Source organism: Physeter macrocephalus, chromosome 11 (genome assembly GCF_002837175.3).
Source record: "Physeter macrocephalus isolate SW-GA chromosome 11, ASM283717v5, whole genome shotgun sequence".
NCBI lineage: Eukaryota > Metazoa > Chordata > Mammalia > Artiodactyla > Physeteridae > Physeter > Physeter macrocephalus.
The window spans coordinates 153,210,232-153,231,212 of NC_041224.1; the positions used below are offsets into that span (position 1 = coordinate 153,210,232).

General features: G+C 46.4%; 1 protein-coding gene across 8 annotated transcripts in view; it reads right to left on the minus strand.

Annotated features, from left to right (window-relative positions):
* The window catches only part of DPF3 (double PHD fingers 3), a 262,495-nt gene that overhangs the window by 124,922 nt on the left and 116,592 nt on the right, over positions 1-20,981 (minus strand). For all 8 annotated transcript variants that reach the window (XR_003682050.2, XM_028496114.1, XM_028496116.2 and 5 more), the window contains exon 3: positions 6,530-6,637. Coding sequence is in view for 7 of the 8 variants with exons in the window: in XM_028496114.1 (XP_028351915.1) it covers positions 6,530-6,637 (108 nt within the window). In the remaining variant the exon portion in view is untranslated. The remainder of the gene's footprint in view (positions 1-6,529; positions 6,638-20,981) is intronic.

Here is a 20,981-nt window from a genome sequence, read left to right on the forward strand (position 1 = left end):
GTACGCGGGCCTCTCACTGCTGTGGCCTCTCCCGTTGCGGAGCACAGGCTCCGGACGCGCAGGCTCAGCGGCCATGGCTCACGGGCCCAGCCGCTCTGCGGCATGTGGGATCTTCCCGGACCGGGGCACGAACCCGTGTCCCCTGCATCGGCAGGCGGACTCTCAACCACTGCGCCACCAGGGAAGCCCTTAGTTATCTATTTTATACATATTAGTGTATACATGTCAAGCCCAATCTCCCAATTCATCACACCACCACCACTACTCCCCCCGCCTCTTTCCCCCCTTGGTGTCCGTATGTTTGTTCGCTACGTCTGTGTCTCTATTTCTGCCTTGCAGACTGATTCACCTGTACCATTTTTCTAGGTTCCACATATATGAGTTAATATACGATATTTGTTTTTCTCTTTCTGACTTCCTTCACTCTGTATGACAGTCTCTAGGTCCATCCACGTCTCTACAAATGACCCAGTTTTGTTCCTTTTTATGGCCGAGTAATATTCCATTGTATATATGTACCACATCTTCTTTATCCATTCGTCTGTTGGTGGGCATTTAGGTTGATGATGGCTATATTTTAACAGGATCACTGTGAAGTCAACTGAAGGAAGGTGAGGGGAGTGAGGAGACTAGTTAGGAGTGACTGCAGTAGGTGTGGAGCCCCGCCAGCGAGCTGGTGCTTAGGAGAGGGCCCTGTCCTCATGGTGCCCATGTCCTGGTTGCTAGATACAGCCAGAGGGCAGGCCCCTGGCCCCTGAGCAGGGGGCATCCCCACACAGTGAAGGAGGCTGGGTGCCCAGTGCCAAGGGGCACAGGTACAGAGCCATACCGGAGCAAGTCCACAGAGGAGCGGTTCTCAGAGAAGAAGGCAGATCAGCCTAGGCCAAGGGCAGGAGATAAGACCCAGCCAGACAGGCCTGGCCCAGCACCACGGGATGACAGGCATTAGTAAAACAGAGAGGAAGCCTTCCAAGTTTATCTCTGTGATCTGGACAATGTATGCGAGAGGACTCAGTTCTGGGACACAAGGGGTGAGCTTGGGCAAGCTGTGGTTCTGGGAAAGGTAGATCCCACAGCCAGACGCCAGGTCTTTTCTCCTCAGGATAGAAGATACTAGACTCGGGCTTTTAAAAGACTCTAAGGCAGACTGTGTTCCCATTCTGGCCAGACAGCACACACTCTTCCAGCTGGGCAGTGAGCTGCCTGCAATGAGCACACGCTGGGGAGAGAACAGGGTCGGCTGAGGCCCCCTCGGCCCACCTAGCAGCACTGCGTGGAGGTGGCATCACAGTGCCAAGTCCTCCAGCTCCACCCTCCCACTGGACCCTCAGAACAACCCCGGGAAACAAGCAGAGCAGCTGCCATGATCTGCATTTCAGATGAAGAATCAAGGCCAGAGTGGTTAGGTGACTACCCAAAATCACACAGCCAGTGGGTGGAGAGGTCTGGACTTGAACCCAGGTCTTGTGATTCCTATTTGAGGCCTTTTCTCCTGCAGAGCACAGCTGTTCGACATAATGAAGGCCCCTATGGGCTAAAACCAAAGAGAGGCAAGATGGCAAAGCTGGGACAGGCCCCACAGGCCAGGTGCGTGCTCGATGGGGAGGTCAGGTCAGCTGCCAAAGGCTCCTCCTCTCCCACTCAATCTCCCTCATCGTGCAATGGGCATGATGAGAGCTAAGCCACGTTCTTCAAGCTTGAGATCAGACACCAGGCACTTTTCTTTCCTTCATCCCTTTAATAAATCTTTGCTGCCCACCTACTATGTGCCAAGTCCGGTGCTGGGTGTTGGGGATACAGATGAAGGATTGGGTGGGCCTCTGCACTCAAAATGTGCGCCTTCCAGCAGGGAGAGATACAAGTGAACAGGCCCTGGCGTAACAGGGCGACAGCCTTACAACCTATGCCCTAAACATGGCTCCCCCAGGTCCAACTGAAAAACCCAGCCATGGAAACGCTGCAGCAGCTGTGCACGCCGCCACCCAGCCGACTCCCAGCTGCTGCCCATTTCCTGGGCCAGCCCAGGCTCCCAGAGGCCTGCGAGACTCGAGCAGTGTCATAGGCCCAGGCCCAGTCCCCTGGACCCAGCGCCTTCCCCCAGACTGCCAGGAGGGCACGAAGCAGGGTCCGGAGTGGCCTGCCCACCTCTCTCCAGCTCGCGAGGCCAACAAGAGCTGTGAAAAAGCTGCTGTTGCCGGCCTCCAGGATGGATGGCTGCAGCTCTGACACTGCAGGAAAGAGATAAATGACTGGTCATTTCCCCCTGATGCACTTGAAGGCATCCATTCTCCCCGCCGTACCACGCTCAAGGAACCCCCTCGCAGAGACAGATAAGCACTGACATATGGGGTGGGAGCTCAGCGTCCTTCCCCCTCGGAAGGACACAGCCAGACTCCTCTGTGGGCCGGGGACAGGTCACTCTGTCCGTTGGCTCACACCTGGCTGGGGGCTCCACGGGTCCCTGCCCCCGCCTCCCCCAGTCTCGCCCACCCCACCTGGCTCATCCCTGTGAGGAGCACACGGGAGACGGGGAGGCGGGGGTAGGGGGAGCCAGCTGACAGGCTCTTCGATCTCAGGCTACATGCTTGGCACAGCGGCGGCGTTCCGTAAGTTGTTCCCGGGCTGGGAGGGTGCTGGAGGAGTCGGGGGGACTGCCTCGAGGAGAAGAGAAATCGCGCCGAACATCAGAGAGAAAACGGTGGAAGAAGCCCGGAGATTATTAAAATGTGGGCCATGTACAAAAGCAGTAGGGAACTAATTAAGATGCAGGGTTTTCAAAAGCTGGGGAAGTTGGCCACAGCCTGCTCCCATCTGTAGAGTTCTGGCAGTTCAGTGTGGCAGGGACAGCACCCTAGGCAGGCAAAGCAGGCCTCTCCACCGCTGCCCTCACAGGTGGGACTCAGGCCTCTGCCTGGACCGCCCCCTTGGGGGGCACCCCTCCGAGGGCCCCTGGGACTTGCTTGTTGGCCAGCTATGGCACCCTCTGCTTTGGGGCCGTACCCTAGCCTACCATGCCCTGAGGGTCCCTGCCTGACTGTTCATGTTCCCCCAACATGTGGTAGGGTGGTGATTATCCTGGTCATTCATGCCCAGTCACTGAGTGGCTGCCAAAAAAAAAACCAAGAGAAAGAACCTGAACCCTATTCCTGGCTGCCTTCCTTCCCATCACCCTTGGAATTTGGCAAGGGTGGCAAAGAGCCAGGCTGCTCCCCAAGTGTCCCGGAGCGGAAGGGCATTACAAGTCTTCAGGTACATTCCGGGAGCCCTACAGGTCTGAGACACCAGGATGAATGTGTGTGTTGAGTCCTGGAGCAACATGGCGCCAGTTCCAACAGGTTCCCCCATAGGGTTCTTTTCCTTGGCTTCACCACTGATATCCCCTTGGGAAATTAACTTCCTAATTCAGTGCCACAGTTTCCCAACCTCTAAAACAAAGATAAAATCTGCTCCAGACCACAGGGACCAAAAGGTCTGGGGTCAGAAGGTGCTAAACTGATCGAAGCAGACTATCTGAGAATTTAACCCAGAAGGACACAAGTAAAAGTTTGTTCCCAGCCCTTTTTCCTCATTCAAAAAAAAAAGTGAAGTTAAAGGCTCTTTTTTAATCAGCTGGCTTTTGCCCAACATCTGCCCGGCTTCAGGGCCTTCTGGTGGATATTTACTATCCACCTTTCTCTCCTGCCAGTCAGCTTCCCCTTTGCAAGGACAGAGCTCCACTCTCGGGGGAACGGTCCAGGGGAGGCCCCTCTCTGGCACCAGGCTCCTGCCCCTCTTCACGTTGCCTGAATTGTGATGGCTGTGCCCTGAAACACCCTTGTATGCACCTCTGCAACCAGGTGCAAGCTGCAGAGAACGCTGAACTCCGTTGCCAGTCAGCAGAGAGAAATAATGTTGCGTGTGTTGTCCTTCAGATGCCCAGGCAAGTGGGAGGTTTGCAAGATGTTTATTCAGGACTGATCGGAGGGGTGATGTCAGGCGTGAGAAACACATAGGTCCAGGGATGTTGAGAATGCTTTCAAATTCCAAAGAGCTCGCCCCAGCTCTCATCCTCATCCCACCCACACACAGACACATTTTTATTTTCAGCAAGTAGTAAAGAAACATAGGCAGGATGGCATATTCACAGTGAGGGAGATGGGATGAGGACTGCAGCCTAGGGAGGACTCCATCAGTGTATAGTTTAGCCCAGGAACAAATGACTTCACAGCAGCCACGATGGGCTCCCCACTCCCCACCCTGTGATGCCATAGATGAGCTCTGTGCTGGGTGGGGGATGAATAAGAAGGGGACGGTTCTGCAGCCCTGCCCTCAGACCTGCTCCAAGGTCCCTCAGATTCCTGAGTGGACACCCCCTCCCCTTGCCCTGACCTGGTTTCCTGACAAAGCTCTCAGCTCTGAAGACCTGGGGTCAAGGACAAGTCTAAGCCACGTTTAACCCTGGCCTGTGTTGCTGAAAGCTGCCCGCCACTGGCTGGACTCGGGCAGGGACGCAAAGGAAGTCAGGAGGGACAAACCGGGTGTTGGCATGACAAATTGCTTGTGGCATCTCCTTATTATGCGTAGAAAGGTCTGACATGGAAGGAAACTCATGCCTTGAGACAATTCCTCTCCAGGCCGGTGCCCAGTGTCTCACAAGTCAGGGGAACTCTCTCCCCTGGAACTCTACTGATGGTAGAGCCCAAGGGAGGCTCCAAGAATCATAGACATAACTGCATTCCTAGAGCCTGTCAAGGGGAGCTCAGCAGCACAGGCATCACCTAGGAGCTTGGCAGAGATGCAGAATCTTGGTCCTCACCCCAGACCTGCTGAGTTAGAATCTGCATTTTATCAGATCCCAAGGACTGCATCCCCAGAACACACACTGAAGTTTGAGAAACACTGGTTTTGAAGACTTACAGGTGGCCGGACCACAAGTCAGTATGGCATGACTCCACACCATCTACGGTTTCTTTATTAAACATAAACGATTGTCAAAAAGAACAATTTATTTTGGAGGTATGGGCTTCCTCCTTTGTTGTCCCAGATCTGGAAGTGGTCTGAGTCCTGGTCTCTTGGAAGTGGCATGGATGAGTGATGAGGTAATCCTTAACTGGATTACACTTTGAGTGTAATTCTAGAACCACTCTGGCTAATATGGGGACCACTAGCCACGTGTGGTAATCAAGCACTTGAAATGTGGCTACTTTGCAATGAAATGTGTCAAAAGATACACACTGGAATTAAAAAGCAATACCCAAAAAAGTAAAATACCTCGTTCATAATTTTTATACCGATTACATGCTGAAATGATATTATTCAAATGTTAAGTTAAATAGAATCTATTGTTAAGATTAATTTCACCTGTTTCTTTTTCCTTTTTTAAATGTGGCTACTAGAACATGTAAAATGACACATGTGACTCACAATCATGATCCAGGAGACTTGGCTCTCCTACAACCTGCATCTCAGGGAGTCTGGGACAACCCCAGTCATCACCCTGGAGTGTCTGCAAGGGTCTGTAAACTGTGCAAGGCCATTTGAGAACTTGGGTGGAGCACCCACCCCTAACAAATAAAACTTTTGCACAAGTGAAATGTGAGTTAGGGTGAAAATTTGAAGCATGCTTAACAAGGGAACTGTGGGAAAGCATCCCGAAGAACTGTTAAGCAGAGATTTTGCAGAAAAAACACAGCCTACGGAGCCAGTGTGGAAAGGCAGGAGTGAGGTAACATTGCCAGGCAGCCGGCCTTGACAGGCCTGTGTTGTTTGGTGACAGTGGGAGGAGGCATGTCAGCTCTGCCTCTGGCCCACTTAACAGCACTGTTGCCACCACTCTGAGTCATGTCGCAGCTCTGGCATCCCCCAAATCAGACGTTCCCTTAAAGCTAAGGACCCAAGGCAATCACTTGGCCTTGCTGCAACAAGGTCTGAAGACTGCCACGCGCTCAGAAGTGTAATAACAGATCAGTAGTCAAGAAAACTAACCAATTCCTTCTGCACGGCCACAAAACAAACATCACCTAGAGGCAAATTTTGAACTCAAACTCTTTCATTTCCATGTCCAAGATGGGTTCTATTTTTAGTGACTGGCCCCACTCGTGTAAGATGCTCCATTAGCTCATTTCCAATAAGGGTGAGAGAGGGTACATGGTGCACTGTCCTCCTTTGCAACAGTCTGGGATGAGTTTTCCTTACTTGAAACCATGGGAAGGTATCACCTGGCCCAAAAGAGCCGCAGCTCCTTCGGCTCTGTTGGGAAAGTCATTCATCCTGGACCTGTTCCCATACTGTGCCTGCTTGCTCTCCTCTCCTGGGGTGGCAAAAGAAGGACAAGAGGAAGGGGAAGGCCCGAAACACCTAGAGGGAGAGAAGCTTGGTGAGGCTGGGGGCATGTGGATGTGTTTATTCCTGAGAGCGCCTTGTAGGTACGTTCACTCTCCTGGAAAACTCAGCTCTACGGACAAAGCGGCAGAGCAACCTCGTTCTCAGCCAGCCCAGCACCCCTGACCTCTCCCATCGCTGGCCCAGCCAAGCTCCACAGGGCACTGACCAGGTTTTATTTCCAGCAGCCGCAGCTTCGGGTCCTCAGGTGGGTGCAATCGTCTCTTCTTACGCCAGCAGCGGGCAGGGTACGTGTACAGCTGGCCCGGGGCGAGGCCTGTGGACAGAGACAGTGTAAAGATGAAAGGCTCCAGGCTGGATCTAACCTTCTCATTCACAGTGAGGAAAGTGAAGCCCAGAGACATGAAGGGACTTGTCAAGGTCACACAGCTGGTAGATGGTAGAGTCCAGGCAGAATCTAGGTCATTTGACCCCAGGACCCTTGCTCTGTCTGCTCTACCATGCTGCCTCAGTAGACACATGCCAAAATGAGCCATCACTGTGACCAAAATCAGTTCTGCTCTCTTGGCCTAGGAAGAAGATCAGAGGGACCTCCAAACCACAAGAAGGACTTTTCCAGATTTACCCTCATCACAGTGTTTCCAAGGCAGTGCATATCCAGCTACTGCCCATCAACTGCCCCTCTGTCCAGGTCAAGCAGGTTCCCTTCCAGGTGAAGCAGCAGAAGTCATTCTGTCTACCTACGGACAGCCTGGATTGGGAAACATTTTAAGGAAACAGGATCAAGGCGCTAGATCTCCTACCCACTGGCTTCTTCCACCCACTGATAGCAGCTGGCAGCTCGCTGAAGCCAAAGGGAGCCCTGTGCCACCTCCATCAGAATATAAGCCTGCATAGCCAGCATACCTGTACAGCCCTGCCCACCTGCTGGGCGTTACAAAAAAAAAAAATGGGCAGGAGTTCAGCGGCTGGCCTTACGTGTCACACGGTCTCCCAACAAGAATATCACCATTTAGATTCGGCTTTTGACACGAAAGCTCCACACCAGCATCATCTGTCATGCCGAGCACCCCATGAGGAGCCTTCCTGCTCAACAGACAACACTCTCGTGGCTCCTGTGGCATATGCTGGGCAGCCAGAGGCCTTGGAGGAATGTGGGCTCCCTGCACTAGACCCTGGTTTGTTCCCAGAGGAAAGGGCAGGGGGTGGAGGCTGAGGGGAAAGGAAGAGGGCTGAAGACTGGTTAGGCGGTTTGCAGATTAAAGACTGCTCAATGCACCCCAAAATGAACCAGCAAGCCCACTGACCCACCCCCGCTAGAGTGAAAGCCTGGTGAGGACAGGGGCTTTGTCTTGTTCTTGTCAGAATCCCCAGAACCAGAACTGTGGCTGACACAGAAAAGAATCAAACTAACAATTTGCAGAATGAGTGAGTGAGTGAGTGAGTGAATGGAAGAATACGTTCCAGTTCACTTTCATGGAAGTCACAACCGGTCTTCTGTAGTAAACATGGCATGTGACAGCTGTTGAGACAGGCAGGCTCCCATGAGAGGGGCACTTCCTAGACCTAGGACCATGAGTAGAAAATATCAGGACCCTATTCTCATCTGCTGTCTTCCATTTTGGGGGTTTTAAAAGTTAAGACCAAAACTGGCTTCATTTTTGCATTTTTCAGAGAAAAACCTACAAAAGTTTCATTGCTACACATCCATTCATTCATTTTTCATTTGTACTTGTCATCTCTACCCATGCATAGATTTGGGTCCAAAGCAGAGGCAACTACTCCAGCATTAAAGGAAACAAAAATTTCCAATTCTTTTTATGTGCTAAGTTTCGTTTTTAATCACACAGCTGCTCCCACAGTTTGCTAGGCTGTGAACAAGCTGGAGGCTCTGACCCTTCCCCCTTTGATTCTTAGAAACCATCAAGGGTGATAGAGCCTACAGGCTCCAGAAATATCTCTGACGTTATGAGCTAAGGGCTCATCATGTCCTAAAGTCATTCTAATACTTGACTTTGTTGATAACTGTAAGGTCTTCTGCACAGCAGGAGGATCCTGAAGCTCTGAGCGCCTTGAGCTCTGAGGACCAGACTTGTGACTGATTTATAGAAGACACAATGAATCCAAAAAATAAGCTTGGTCTCGCTCCCATATGAGGTCCAGTTTTGACCTCTGTTTGCAGGAAGGCATCACTGGGAATAGTTTGATGTTCCTGGTGTGTTTCCCTCCAGGGCCATGTCACCTCTCACCCCATAATTCCTGAATGGGTACACTGAGTCAGAGTCCCTTCCAGATGTTTTGGCCACTTCTGGGGCTGGTGTTCCCCAGGATCCCAGAGAAGGCCAAGTACAAGGGCTGGCCTGCTGCTCCATATCCCAGAACTGGTCCCATAATCCCACTCAACTTGGATTAGCAATTCTTAATCCAGGCTGAAGCCAAAATCACCTGGAGAACTTCTTAACACCAATGCCCCAAATCCATGCCAGAGCTATCCAATCCAAATGTAGGTGGGTGGGGGAATTGAGCAACTCTTTTCTTTTTAAGAACTCTATAGATAGTTACAATAGCTGACAAAGAACCTCTGGATGTCTAAGCATCATCTAGTTACTGCCTGGATGTTCTCTCTGATGTACCAAGACTAGTCTAATGGTTTTTCCAGTAGATTCCTAAGGTTCCCTGTATTTTTCCCAAGCCACTGTCATTAACTGCCTGCTTACTAGACTGTCCTCTCCACTGGTTTTATAAGATCCAGGGTGGCAGGAACCGTGTCCACCTCAAGTATCCCCAGTGCTTAGCACAGTGCCTGGCAGGCATATCAAGAAATACTTATCAAATAAATTCAACCAGAACTGAACCAGCCTCAGAAACATGGGAAGTGAATGACCCTTAGCCCCTGCTGTTCCTGGCTCCAGGAGACTCCTCCATCCACTTCCAAACCATCCAGGAAGGACCCCTTGAACGGAGCACAGAACCCACCCACCCATGCCAAGATGGGAGTCTCTGTGCCTTAGGCTCTTTCTTGCCCCACGCGCTGCTTCGTGGTATTTCCAACCTGACCAAAAGCAGGTTAGTGAGAAGGAACTGGTCCAGACCAGCATACGCAAAAGGTCTAAGTGACAAGAGGTCAAAACTGTCAGCACTTGTCCAAGTCCTCCACCGTCCCTGAGACTGCGGTCACCACACTTGTTGGTCAGCTGCCTGGAGCCACTCAGCTTGTGGCTGCAGGTCCACTCTCCCAGGAGAGTCCATTTTAGTAAGTAGTTTGAATCAATCTCTGGTAGATTGGAGAAGCTCCACGGTGCAGAGGACAATCACGAGTCCTCAGACCCCCCATTCCCTGTTACCTTGGAAATCTCACCACACCTACCTGAGCCTGTCTCTTTGCCTGTAAGATAAGGGCGGTAATAATACCTACCTTACAAGGGCTGTCGTGGGGATTAGTTTATATTCAAGAAGAAGCTCTTTATAACCATGAAGCATTGTATAAATGTCAGTTATTAATTATCATGAATTAGCTGACTTAGACGAGCCTGGACTCTCTGCCCACGTGACATGACAAGGCTGCTCTTTGCTCTTTTAGCCACAAGGGTGGAAACAGGCCTCCCTTTGATGTCTGCTTCAACCCGTATCAACAAGCAAATGGCCCCAAGAACTCTCTCAGGGCTCCCGCCCCCTTCCTTGACCTCCTCCCTGGGCTGACAGGCACCAGGGTGCCTTTACAGGGCCAACACGTTCAGCCCTGGAGTTCCACTTATAGAGGGATGAGCAGAGCCCCATGAGAGTTATATTGTTTATCTCATTAGAACAGGAGGCACATAACTCAAGCCCACGTGTGTGGTAGATGGAGGAGGGAGGAAGAGGAGGGGGGAGGAGGAGGAGAGAGGCACAGCTGCGCCGGGGAAATTAACCTGAAGGAGGGAGCCTGGGGCTAGGGGAGATATGGAAGAGGGGAAGCGGGGGGCGGGAGGCAAGAGGGGGGACCGATCCTCCCAGTAACCAAGGCCACAGCAACTCCTCCATTCACACACCCCACTGAGCAAACTGCTTTGCTATTACTTTGATCTGCAACTCCAGGTACACTTAGGTGCAAGCACAAGCATGACGGACGCACATGCACACACACACATCCACATGGGAACTCACATACTGGTTGGTGGGAGAACTGGCTTCACAGGAAAATTCAGCAGGATGAGCTCGGTGCCTGTGCAGTCAGCAGACTCCAGGCAAATCACCTGTTATATGTGTGGCCTACGTTCAGCAGGTGGATGCTGAGTGTTATGAGCATCTCTGACAGACACAGCATGAGCCGTTAGGAATTCAGAAGATGAAATGGGATGGGAACAGATGTGAAAAGAAGAAACAGAATGGCTTCCTCTTCCCCAGACCAGAGCTGAGCGGTGGCATACAAGCCCACCCAGAGAAGGGCTTTGCCTGCAGCAGCTCAGGGAGGTGGCCCAAGGCTCCCCACAACAGAAAGCTCATTACGTCACAGGACAGACTGTTGGCCAATTCTTACTGCGATAAAGAGCCTCACCTTGCCCTTATTTTGAATCAAAATCTACCTTCCTGTTATATACTTATGCCAATTTGTCCACCCTCTGTCCCAAGAGTGAACAGATGTCATCTGCAGCCCAGCCACCCACCCCATCCACCTGCTTGGGCTTGAAGGAGAGCCTACGGAGAGGACGAAGAACTGGAGGGCAACAGGAGTTGGAGGAAAGAGGCAGTGACTCCACCTGCTCGTGAGCCTGGGATTCTTCACCAAGACTGGGCATCAGAATTGCAGAAGTAGTTATCGAAAAGGGCAGATGGCTTGGTTCCAGTCCAATCCTACCAAACCGGAATAACAGAGATTCACCAAGACAAGTGTAGTTTGAAAAACTCCCACATAAGGAACTTTGAACAAGATCAAATCTTACTCATATTTACTTCCCCAGGGCCCAGCACATAATAGGTGCTCCATTAATGTCTGTGGCTAAGGATGCCAATTTGGACCAACTGCAGAGTTGGAGAGATGAGTGATAAGCCCCGGGTAGGGCTTGAGGAGTGGGGGAGATGTATTTCCCAAGCACTTAGAGCCATGTCATTTCCGAGTGCTCTGTCATCCTCTCTTCTCCTGGCTTATATAAGAGCTGCCCTGATCTCATGGACCACCTCTTCAGTGAAGCATTCCTGAGCCACCCCAGGCCACAGTGCCTCTTCTCTTCCCTGAAAGTCTGGAGTCCTGGGCACTTGGCACCACGTGACAGCACTCAGCGTGGCTCTCTGTCTGGCTCCCCAACCATCCCCTTCCTGCCTCCCCTCCCATTCTTCTCTGTGAGCTTCTCTCTAAGATTCAATTTCAGTGTCCCATGTGCCAGGACTGCCCTGGCAAGGTAGACCTCAAATCCATAATGCTGCCTGCTTCTGCTGGCCCAGAGGTTCCCAAGCCCCTCACTGGTCCCATCACACTCAAAAGCTGACAGAGTAACAGTAGCTAACATTTACTGAGCTCTTACTCTGCTCTAGGCTAGCACCTCATACCCAATGCTATCTCATTGTGACAAAAAGCCTACGAGACATTTAAAGGATGAGGACAGTGAGGAAAACAGTGATTAAGTAACTGGTGCAGGGTCATACAGCTCATAAGCGTAGCCCAGTCCCCAGTCCACACTCAAAATCTCTCCACTATCCTATCTAACTCCCTACTGAGTTGCTGGTCCACATGCAAGAGGCTTGAAACGCAGAGCCCTGACCTTGAGAAAGCAGCTCCCCATACCAAAGCTCACAGAAAAAGAACCCCTGGCCCCCCCACCTGCCCCCCTCAAGCCACTTCTTGTGGAATTCATTTTTCCTTTCCTACCACATCACCAACTAAAATTGCTCATGGAGAAATGTATCCTGGTATTGTAGTAAGGCATATAAAATGTGTGGAGAATCAGATACTTACCAGGACATGCTTTCTAAATTTATCAGAAGAATTTTTTTCAGTAATAACATTATAATGTGAGGGGGGGGGAGCTGAGATGTTATTGGATCTGACTCTTACCTGATACAAGAATTGCCTCTCCAATATCCCTGACTAGAGCCTCCACCCTGGCCTCTGTTTCAATAATTCCAGTCCTTACCCTTCCACGAAGCAGTCTGCTATGCTGTTGAAATATTCTGTTGTTAGAAATATGCTTACCAATCTCGTTTCATCGGTGAGAATGCAAAATGGCACAACCCTATGAAAGAGAATTTGGCATATCTAGCAAAACCATACATATTTGCCCTTTGATCCAGCAATTCCACTTCTAGGAATCTGTATCACAGATTCACATAAAAAAAATTAAAATACGCATTCATTGTAGTATTTTCAATACTAGAAAAAGACTGGAAACAGTCCAGTGTCCATCTATAAGGTCCTAGTTGAATAAAAAACAGTATATCCACACAATGGACTATAATGAAGCCATTGAAAGAGAGAGAGAGAGAGAGAGAGAGAGAGAGAGAAGTATACACTGCAATGGGATATATTGTTAAGTGAAAAAAGCAAGGTGGAGAACAGTATGCATAGTATACTATCATTTCTTTAACAAATGGGGATATACACATATATATATACATACATATATGTTGTGTGCTTGCATAGAGTTTTTTAATGGAAAGATAAACCAAAAACTAATTTTTTTAAAGTTACAGGGAAAATAAAAACAAAATAATAGTAACAAGAAGAAGAGAGGAACAGGGTAAAAGAACAGAGATAGAATAGAGCTAGACTCTCTCTCTAAATATACCATGCTTTGTAGATTTGACTTTAGAACCATGTAAATATTTTATATTATTAAATTAAATTAAAATATAAAAGCAAACATCTGCTTCTAGCTAAAATGGTTTACCAAGGACCAGATTTATCTTCCCACCTGAAGCCAAGACAGAGAAAAAAATGAAACAAGAGTTTTCAAGATACTGTCCATCGGGCAATGGACCATGATCCCTGAGATACCGGAAATGAACAAGATGAGTCCTATGACTGCCCCAGCTTACTTCCTTGAGAGAGTTTCCAGAGTGCAGCACAGGGAGGAGGAACATGGGTAGAACCCAGCCAACTTCCTGAGTCTGAATTGAAGAGAAAGAGCTGAGAGTCTGGAAAGACCAAGGTGACTAGAATTCAAGGAAAAGAATAGTAAACAGAAGAAAGTGGCACAGAGAAAGAACTGTGGAGATACACAAAGGGTCCCCTTCAAGTATTCAGCTCAGTACTGATGAGCACATGCTTGTAAGGAATCTACTCAATGCCGAGGAAAGAACCACCTGTAAGAACAGAGGTGTGCCTGGTGTGCACAAGGGGCTGAGAATAGTCTGTTCCCACAAGCATGCTGGGAAAGTCTCATGATTCATGGAGTACTGGGTAGGGTACACAGAATGGTCTTGCCTCACTAATGAGGAATAATTAGCCCTAAGCTAAGCACTGCTCCAGTTCCACCTAACAAATCTTAAAAGCAAGATAAGAAAAGATCAAATTGTTTCCAAGTAACTTGACAGTGAACCAAAACAAAGTTCCAGAATATTTACAGGAATAAAAAATATATACCGTACCCAGCAAGGTAAAATTCACAAAGCTGGACATCCAATCAAAAATTACAAGGCATGTAAAGAAGCTAGAAAATATGACCTACAATGAGAGGGGGAAAAAATCAATTGAAACCAACCCAGAATTGACACTGATATTAGAATTAGCAGCAAGAACACTAAAACAGTTATAATTTGTATTCCATATGTTTAAAAGTTAAAAACAGTTTGTTTTAAAAGACTGCAATTTGACTTCTAAAAATGAAAACTACAATGTGTGAGATTAAAAACATACTGGATGGAATTAATGTCAGATTAGACACTGGAGAAGAAAATATTAGAACACTTAAAAACATAGCAATATGGGCTTCCCTGGTGGCACAGTGGTTAAGAATCCACCTGCCAATGCAGGAGACATGGGTTTGAGCCCTGGTCTGGGAAGATCCCACATGCCGCGGAGCAACTAAGCCCATGCACAACAACTACTGAGCCTGCACTCTAGAGTCCGTGAGCCACAACTACTGAGCCTGCATGCCGCCAACTACTGAAGCCCACGCACCTAGAGCCCATGCTCAGCAACAAGAGAAGCCACTGCAATGAGAAGTCTGAGCACCACAACAAAGAGTAGCCCCCACTTGCCGCAACTAGAGAAAGCCCACATGCAGCAATGAAGACCCAACACAGCCAAAAATAAAAATAAATAAAATAAATTAATTTTTTTAAAAAATCAATGTAACTCATCATATTAACAAACTACAAAAGCAAAATTACATGATCATCTCAATAGACTCAGCAAAATCATTTGACAAAAACCAACATCCAATCCTGATTTTAAATTGTCAAACTAGAAATAGGAGCATCCTCAATCTGATAAAGAGCAACTACAAAAAACCTACAGCTGGGACTTCCCTGGCAGTCCACTGGTTAAGACTCCGCACTTCCACTGCAGGGGGTAGGGGTTTGGTCCCTGGTTGGGGAACTAAGATCCTGCATGTCACGCAGTGTAGCAATTAAAAAAAAAAAAAAAACCTACACCTAATATCATACTTAATAATGAAAGAATGAGTGCTTTCACCTTAAGATCAGGAACAACATAAGGATGTCCACTCTTTCCATGTTTACTTAATATTGCACTGGACATTCCAGCCAGTGCAATAGAGAAGTAAAATAAATAAAACGCATAGATATTAAAAAGTTTTCTTTATTCACTAAAATAATCAACTATGTAGAAAATGCTGTGGAATCTATAGAAAGCTTCTAGAACTAATAAATGAGTAGAGCAAGATTGTAGGATTCAAGTGAATACACAAAAAATAATTGTATTTCTGTATACTAGCAAAGAAAAATCAGAAATTTAAATTTTTTAAAAATCCATTTACAATATTATCAAAAATATTAAGTACTTAGAGATAAATCTGACAAAAATGTGAAAGAACTGTACATTGAAAACTAAAAATTATTAATGAGAAAAATTAAAAGGGATAATAATAAATGGGGAGATATATCCATGGGTTGGATGACTCAATATTGAGAACTGTCAGTTTTCCCCAAGTTGATCTATAAACTCCACACAAGGGCTTCCCTGGTGGCGCAGTGGTTGGGAGTCTACCTGCCAATGCAGGGGACATGGATTCAAGCCCTGGTCTGGGAGGATCCCACATGCCACGGAGCAGCTGGGCCCGTGTGCCACAGCTGCTGAGCCTGCACTCTAGAGCCTGTGAGCCACAAATACCGAGCCTGAGTGCCACAGCTACTCAGGCCCGAGTGCCTAGAGCCCGTGCTCCACAACAAGAGAAGCCACCGCGATGGGAGGCCCGTGCACCACAGTGAAGAGTAGCCCCCTATTCCCACAACTAGAGAAAGCCTGTGCACAGCAACAAAGACCCAGTGCAGCCAAAAATAAATAAGTAAATAAATAAATATTTTTTTAAAAAAACAAAAAACAAAAAAAAAACCCACACAATGTCAATCAAAATCCCAGCAGACTTTTTAAAGAAATTGACAAATTGATTATAAAATTCTTATGGAAGTACAAAGAACCTAGAATAGCTGAAATAACTTAAAAAAAGAAGAACAAATTTGGAGAGGTCTTGTATCTATTTTCATTAATAAGAAAACCAGCAAACAACTCAATTTTAAAATGGTCCAAAGATTTGAATATTTTACCAAAGGATATACATAGACAGTAAATAAGCACATGTAAAGATGCCCAACATCATTAATTAGGGAAATGCAAAGTAAAACCACAATGAGATACCACTATATAACAATAGGAATGGTTAAAACTTTAAAAAGTTGACCATACCAAATGTTAGTGAGAATATAGAGGAACTGGAACTCTCGTACATTGCTGGAATGGATATAAAATGTACAACCACTTTGAAAAACAGCCTGACAGTTTCTTAAAATGTTAAATATATACCTTCCTTATGATATAGCCGTTACACTCCTAGGTACTTTACCAAGGAGAAATGAAATTATAAGTCCATATGAAGACTTATACACAAATGTTCATAGCAGCTTTATTTAAAATAGCCAAAAACTGTAAACAAATCCAAATGTCCATCAACAGATGAATGAATAAACTGTGATATAGCCATACAATGGAATACTACTACTCAGCATAAAAAAAAATGAATCATTGATACACGCTAGAACATGGATGATCTCAAAATAACTACTCTGAGTGAAAGAAGTCAAGACCCCATCCACCAGCCACCAAAAAAAGAAGTACATATTATATGATTCCAGTATAGAAAGCATGCCTGGGGGTTGGGGGACATATAAGGTAGAGGTAGGAGGAAGAACAGGAAGGAGGAATTACAAGGGACACAAGGAAACTTTGAGGAGTCATGGATATATTCATTATATTGATTGTGATGATAGTTTCACAGGTATACAGATGTCAAAACTTATCAAATTGTACATGTTAAATATGTGTAGAGTATTGTATGTCAGTTATACTTCAATAAAGCTGTTAACTTTTTTTAATGAAAAAGCAACCCAGGGACTTCTGCTTCTGGAAAGATAGAGTAGATATTCTCTTCCATATTCCTCCCACTAAGTACAACTAAAACTCTTAGACTTCATTTACACAACAAAAATAAGATACTGAAAGGTAAAGAAGCTGAGCAGCTAGAGACTTTCAGACCCAAGAAACAACAGGGTGGTGAGTTCCCTGGGCATTCTTTTTGCTTTATATATCCCAGACTGAGTTCTGGAAAAGCTGATAATCCAGAAACACCTACAAATGTAGACCAAAAAAAGCCCCAAGAATATCCTGCTCTCAGGGCTTCCCTGGTGGTGCAGTGGTTAAGAATCCATCTGCCAATGCAGGAGACATGGGTTTGAGCCCTAGTCCAGGAAGATCCCACATGCCATGGAGCAACTAAACCTGTGCACCACAACTACTGAAGCCTGAGAGCCCTAGAGCCCAAGAATCCATCTGCCAATGCAGGAGACATGGGTTTGAGCCCTAGTCCAGGAAGATCCCACATGCCATGGAGCAACTAAACCTGTGCACCACAACTACTGAAGCCTGAGAGCCCTAGAGCCCATGTCCTGCAACAAGAGAAGCCACTGCAATGAGAAGCCTGCACACCACAACGAAGAGTAGCCCCTGCTCACTGCAACTAGAGAAAGCCCGTGTGCAGCAACAAAGACCCAACGCAGCCAAAAATAAATAAATAAATTTTTTTTAAAAAAAAGAAAGAAAGGAAATCCTGCTCTCTTTAGCTAAAGGACCAGGAAAGGGGCAGCCTAGCAGGGCATCCCAATATCCTTGCTGGGTTAGTGCCAGAGAAGGTCAGGTGACAAACTGACCCCCCATCGTGTCAGTGGAGCCCACACAGGGAAGAGTAATGAGGCACTCTTCCTCCTCCCAACTAGGGTGGTATTGGTGAAGGCTTAGTGGGGAATCTGAACTCTCACCCCCACACAGCAATAATGAGGTACTCCTTCCCCACCAGGGTGTCAACAGAGACCGAGTGGGGAACATGGACTTCCACATCCACCCGACAGTAACAAGGGGCACCTCTCTTCCCCTGTCAACACAGTGTCAGAGGAGGTCTGTGAAAATAGAAGATTTAGATAACATCTAGAGTCTCATAACATTATAGCCAAAATGTCCAGGATTCAATCAAAATCACTCATATGAAGAACCAGGAAAATCTCAACTTGAATGAGAAAATACAACAGGTACCAACACTGAAATGACACAAATGTTAGAATTATCTGACAAGGATTTTAAAGTAGCCGTCATAAAAATGTTTCAAACAAACAATCATTAACACTTGAAACAAATGAAAAAATATTAAGTCCCACAAAGAAATAGAAGATATAAAGAACTAATAACAAAAACAAAACAAACCCTCAATGAATGGGCTCAACAGCAGAATGTAGAGGATAGATGATAGAAGTAATGAATCTGAAGAGTGTATAATAGAAATCCTCCAATCTGAGCAACTGAGAGAAAATAGATTTGAAAAAAGAAGAAGGAGGAGGAGGAGGAGGAGAAAAGAAGGGAGCCTGGGGGACTTATGGGACTTTAACAAAAGATCTAACATTTTGGAGTTCCAGAATTTTCTTTCCCAGTGGAGTCCCAGAAGGAGAAGGGAAAGAGAGTGAGGCTGAAAATATATTCAAAGAAATAACGGCTGAAAAATTTCCAAATGTGGCAAAAAACATAAGATTCAAGAAGCTGAGTGAATTCTGACAAGGATAAACTCAAATAAATCTACACCAAGACATATCAAAATCAAATTTCTGAAAACTAATAACAAAAAAATCTCAAAAGCAGTGAGAGAAAAATGACACCTCACTTATAAGAGAAAACAATTTGAATGACAGCAGATTTCTCATCACAAACTACTGAGGCCAAAAGGCAGTGGCAAGACATTTTTCAAGTGCTAAAATAAAAGGACTGTCATCCCAGAATTTTATATCCAACAAAAAAATATCCTTCAGATGTGGCACATATATACAATGGAATATTACTCAGCCATAAAAAGGAACTAAATTGGGTCATTTGTAGAGACGTGGATGGACCTAGAGACTGTCATATAGAGTGAAGTCAGTCAGAAAGAGAAAAACAAATATCATATATTAACGCATATTTGTGGAATCTAGAAAAATGGTACAGATGAACCGCTTTGCAAGGCAGAAATACAGACATAGATGTAGAGAACAAACGTATGGACACCAAGGGGGGAAAGATGGGGTGGGATGAATTGGGAGATTGGAATTAACATATATGCGCTAATATATATAAAATAGATCAACACTTGAAATGAGAACCTGCTGTATAGCACAGGGAACCCTGCTTCACTTCGCTGTACAGTAGAAAGTAACACAACATTGTAAAACAACTATACCCCAATAAAATAAATAAATAAATAAATAAATAAAATAAAATAAAAATATCCTTCAGGAATGAGGGGTGGAATTCCCTGGCAGTCCAGGTTAAGCCCAGGTTAGGACTCTGTGCTTCCACTGCAGGGGGCACAGGTTCAATTCCTGGTCAGGGAAATAAGATCCTGCATACTGTGCAGTGTGGCCAAAAAAAAAAGGAATGAGGGGGAAAATCAAGACATTCTCAGAAGAAGGAAAACTAAGAATTGTTACTATCAGACCTACTTAAAAAGAATGGCTAAAGAAAGTACTTAATCAGAAAGGAATTATAAAAGCAGGCATCTTGGAACATCAGAAAGGAAGAAACAGCAAAAGAGTAAAAACATGAGTAAATACAACAGACACTTAAGTTTTCTAAATTACATTTGACAACTGAAGCAAGAATTAGACGTCTGTCTGATGTGGTTTCCAATGTATGTAGAGGAAATATTTAAGATACTGTTATTATAAATGCGAGAGGATAAAGGATTTAAATGAAGAGAGGAGGAGGTGGGTGTGACTATAAAGGGGTAGGATGAGGGAGATCTTTGTGGTGATGGAATAGTTTTGTATCTTGATTGTGGTGGTGGTTCCACAAATCTATATGTGTGATAAAATGGCATAGAGCTACGCACACACATTTTACCCATGTCAATTTTCTGGTTTTGATATTATACTATAGTTACACAAGATATAGCCATTGGGGGAAATTGGGTGAAGGGTAGAGGCAATCTCTCTGTACTATATTTACAACTTTCTGTGGATCTATAATTATTTCAAAATAAAAAGTTAATTTAAAAATGTAATTACAAGCGGAGCTGGAACTCCCGGCTCAGGGTCTCTTCCCTACACCGTCACTGAACTGCCCCGGAGCCCAAGGGGAGGGCGGCCTCACTGAGGCTGCCAGCTCTGGAGGGGCCCCGGCGGATGAAGCCACGACAGTCTTGGGGACCCTGGGCCAGCCGTGTGGATTAAAGGCTCTTGGTCCTCCAGCCAGGCGTCAGGGCTGTGCCTCTGAGGTGGGAGAACCAACTTCAGAACACTGGTCCACAAGAGACCTCCCAGCTCCATGTAATATCAAATGGCGAAAATCTCCCAGAGATCTACATCTCAACAGCAAGACCCAGCTTCACTCAACGACCAGCAAGCTATAGTGCCCGACACCCTATGCCAAACAACTAGCAAGACAGGAACACAGCCCCATCCATTAGCAGAGAGGCTGCCTAAAATCATAATAAGGCTACAGACACCCCAAAACACACCAACAGATGTGGACATGCCCACCAGAAAGACAAGATCCAGCCTCATCCACCAGAACATAGGCCCCAGTCCCCTCCACCAGGAAGTCTACACAACCCACTGAACCAACCTTACCCACTGGAGGCTGACACCAAAAACAGTGGGAACTACGAACCTGCAGCCTGCGAAAAGGAGACCCCAAACACAGTAAGATAAGCAAAATGAAAAGACAGAAACACACACAGCAGATGAAGGAGCAAGGTAAAAACCCACCAGACCTAACAAATGAAGAGGAAATAGGCAGTCTACCTGAAAAAGAATTCAGAATAATGATAGTAAAGATGGTCCAAAATCTTGGAAATAGAATAGAGAAAATGCAAGAAACATTTAACCACGACCTAGAAGAACTAAAGAGGAAGCAAGCAATGATGAACAACACAATAAATGAAATTTAAAATACTCTAGAAGGGATCAATAGCAGAATAACTGAGGCAGAAGAA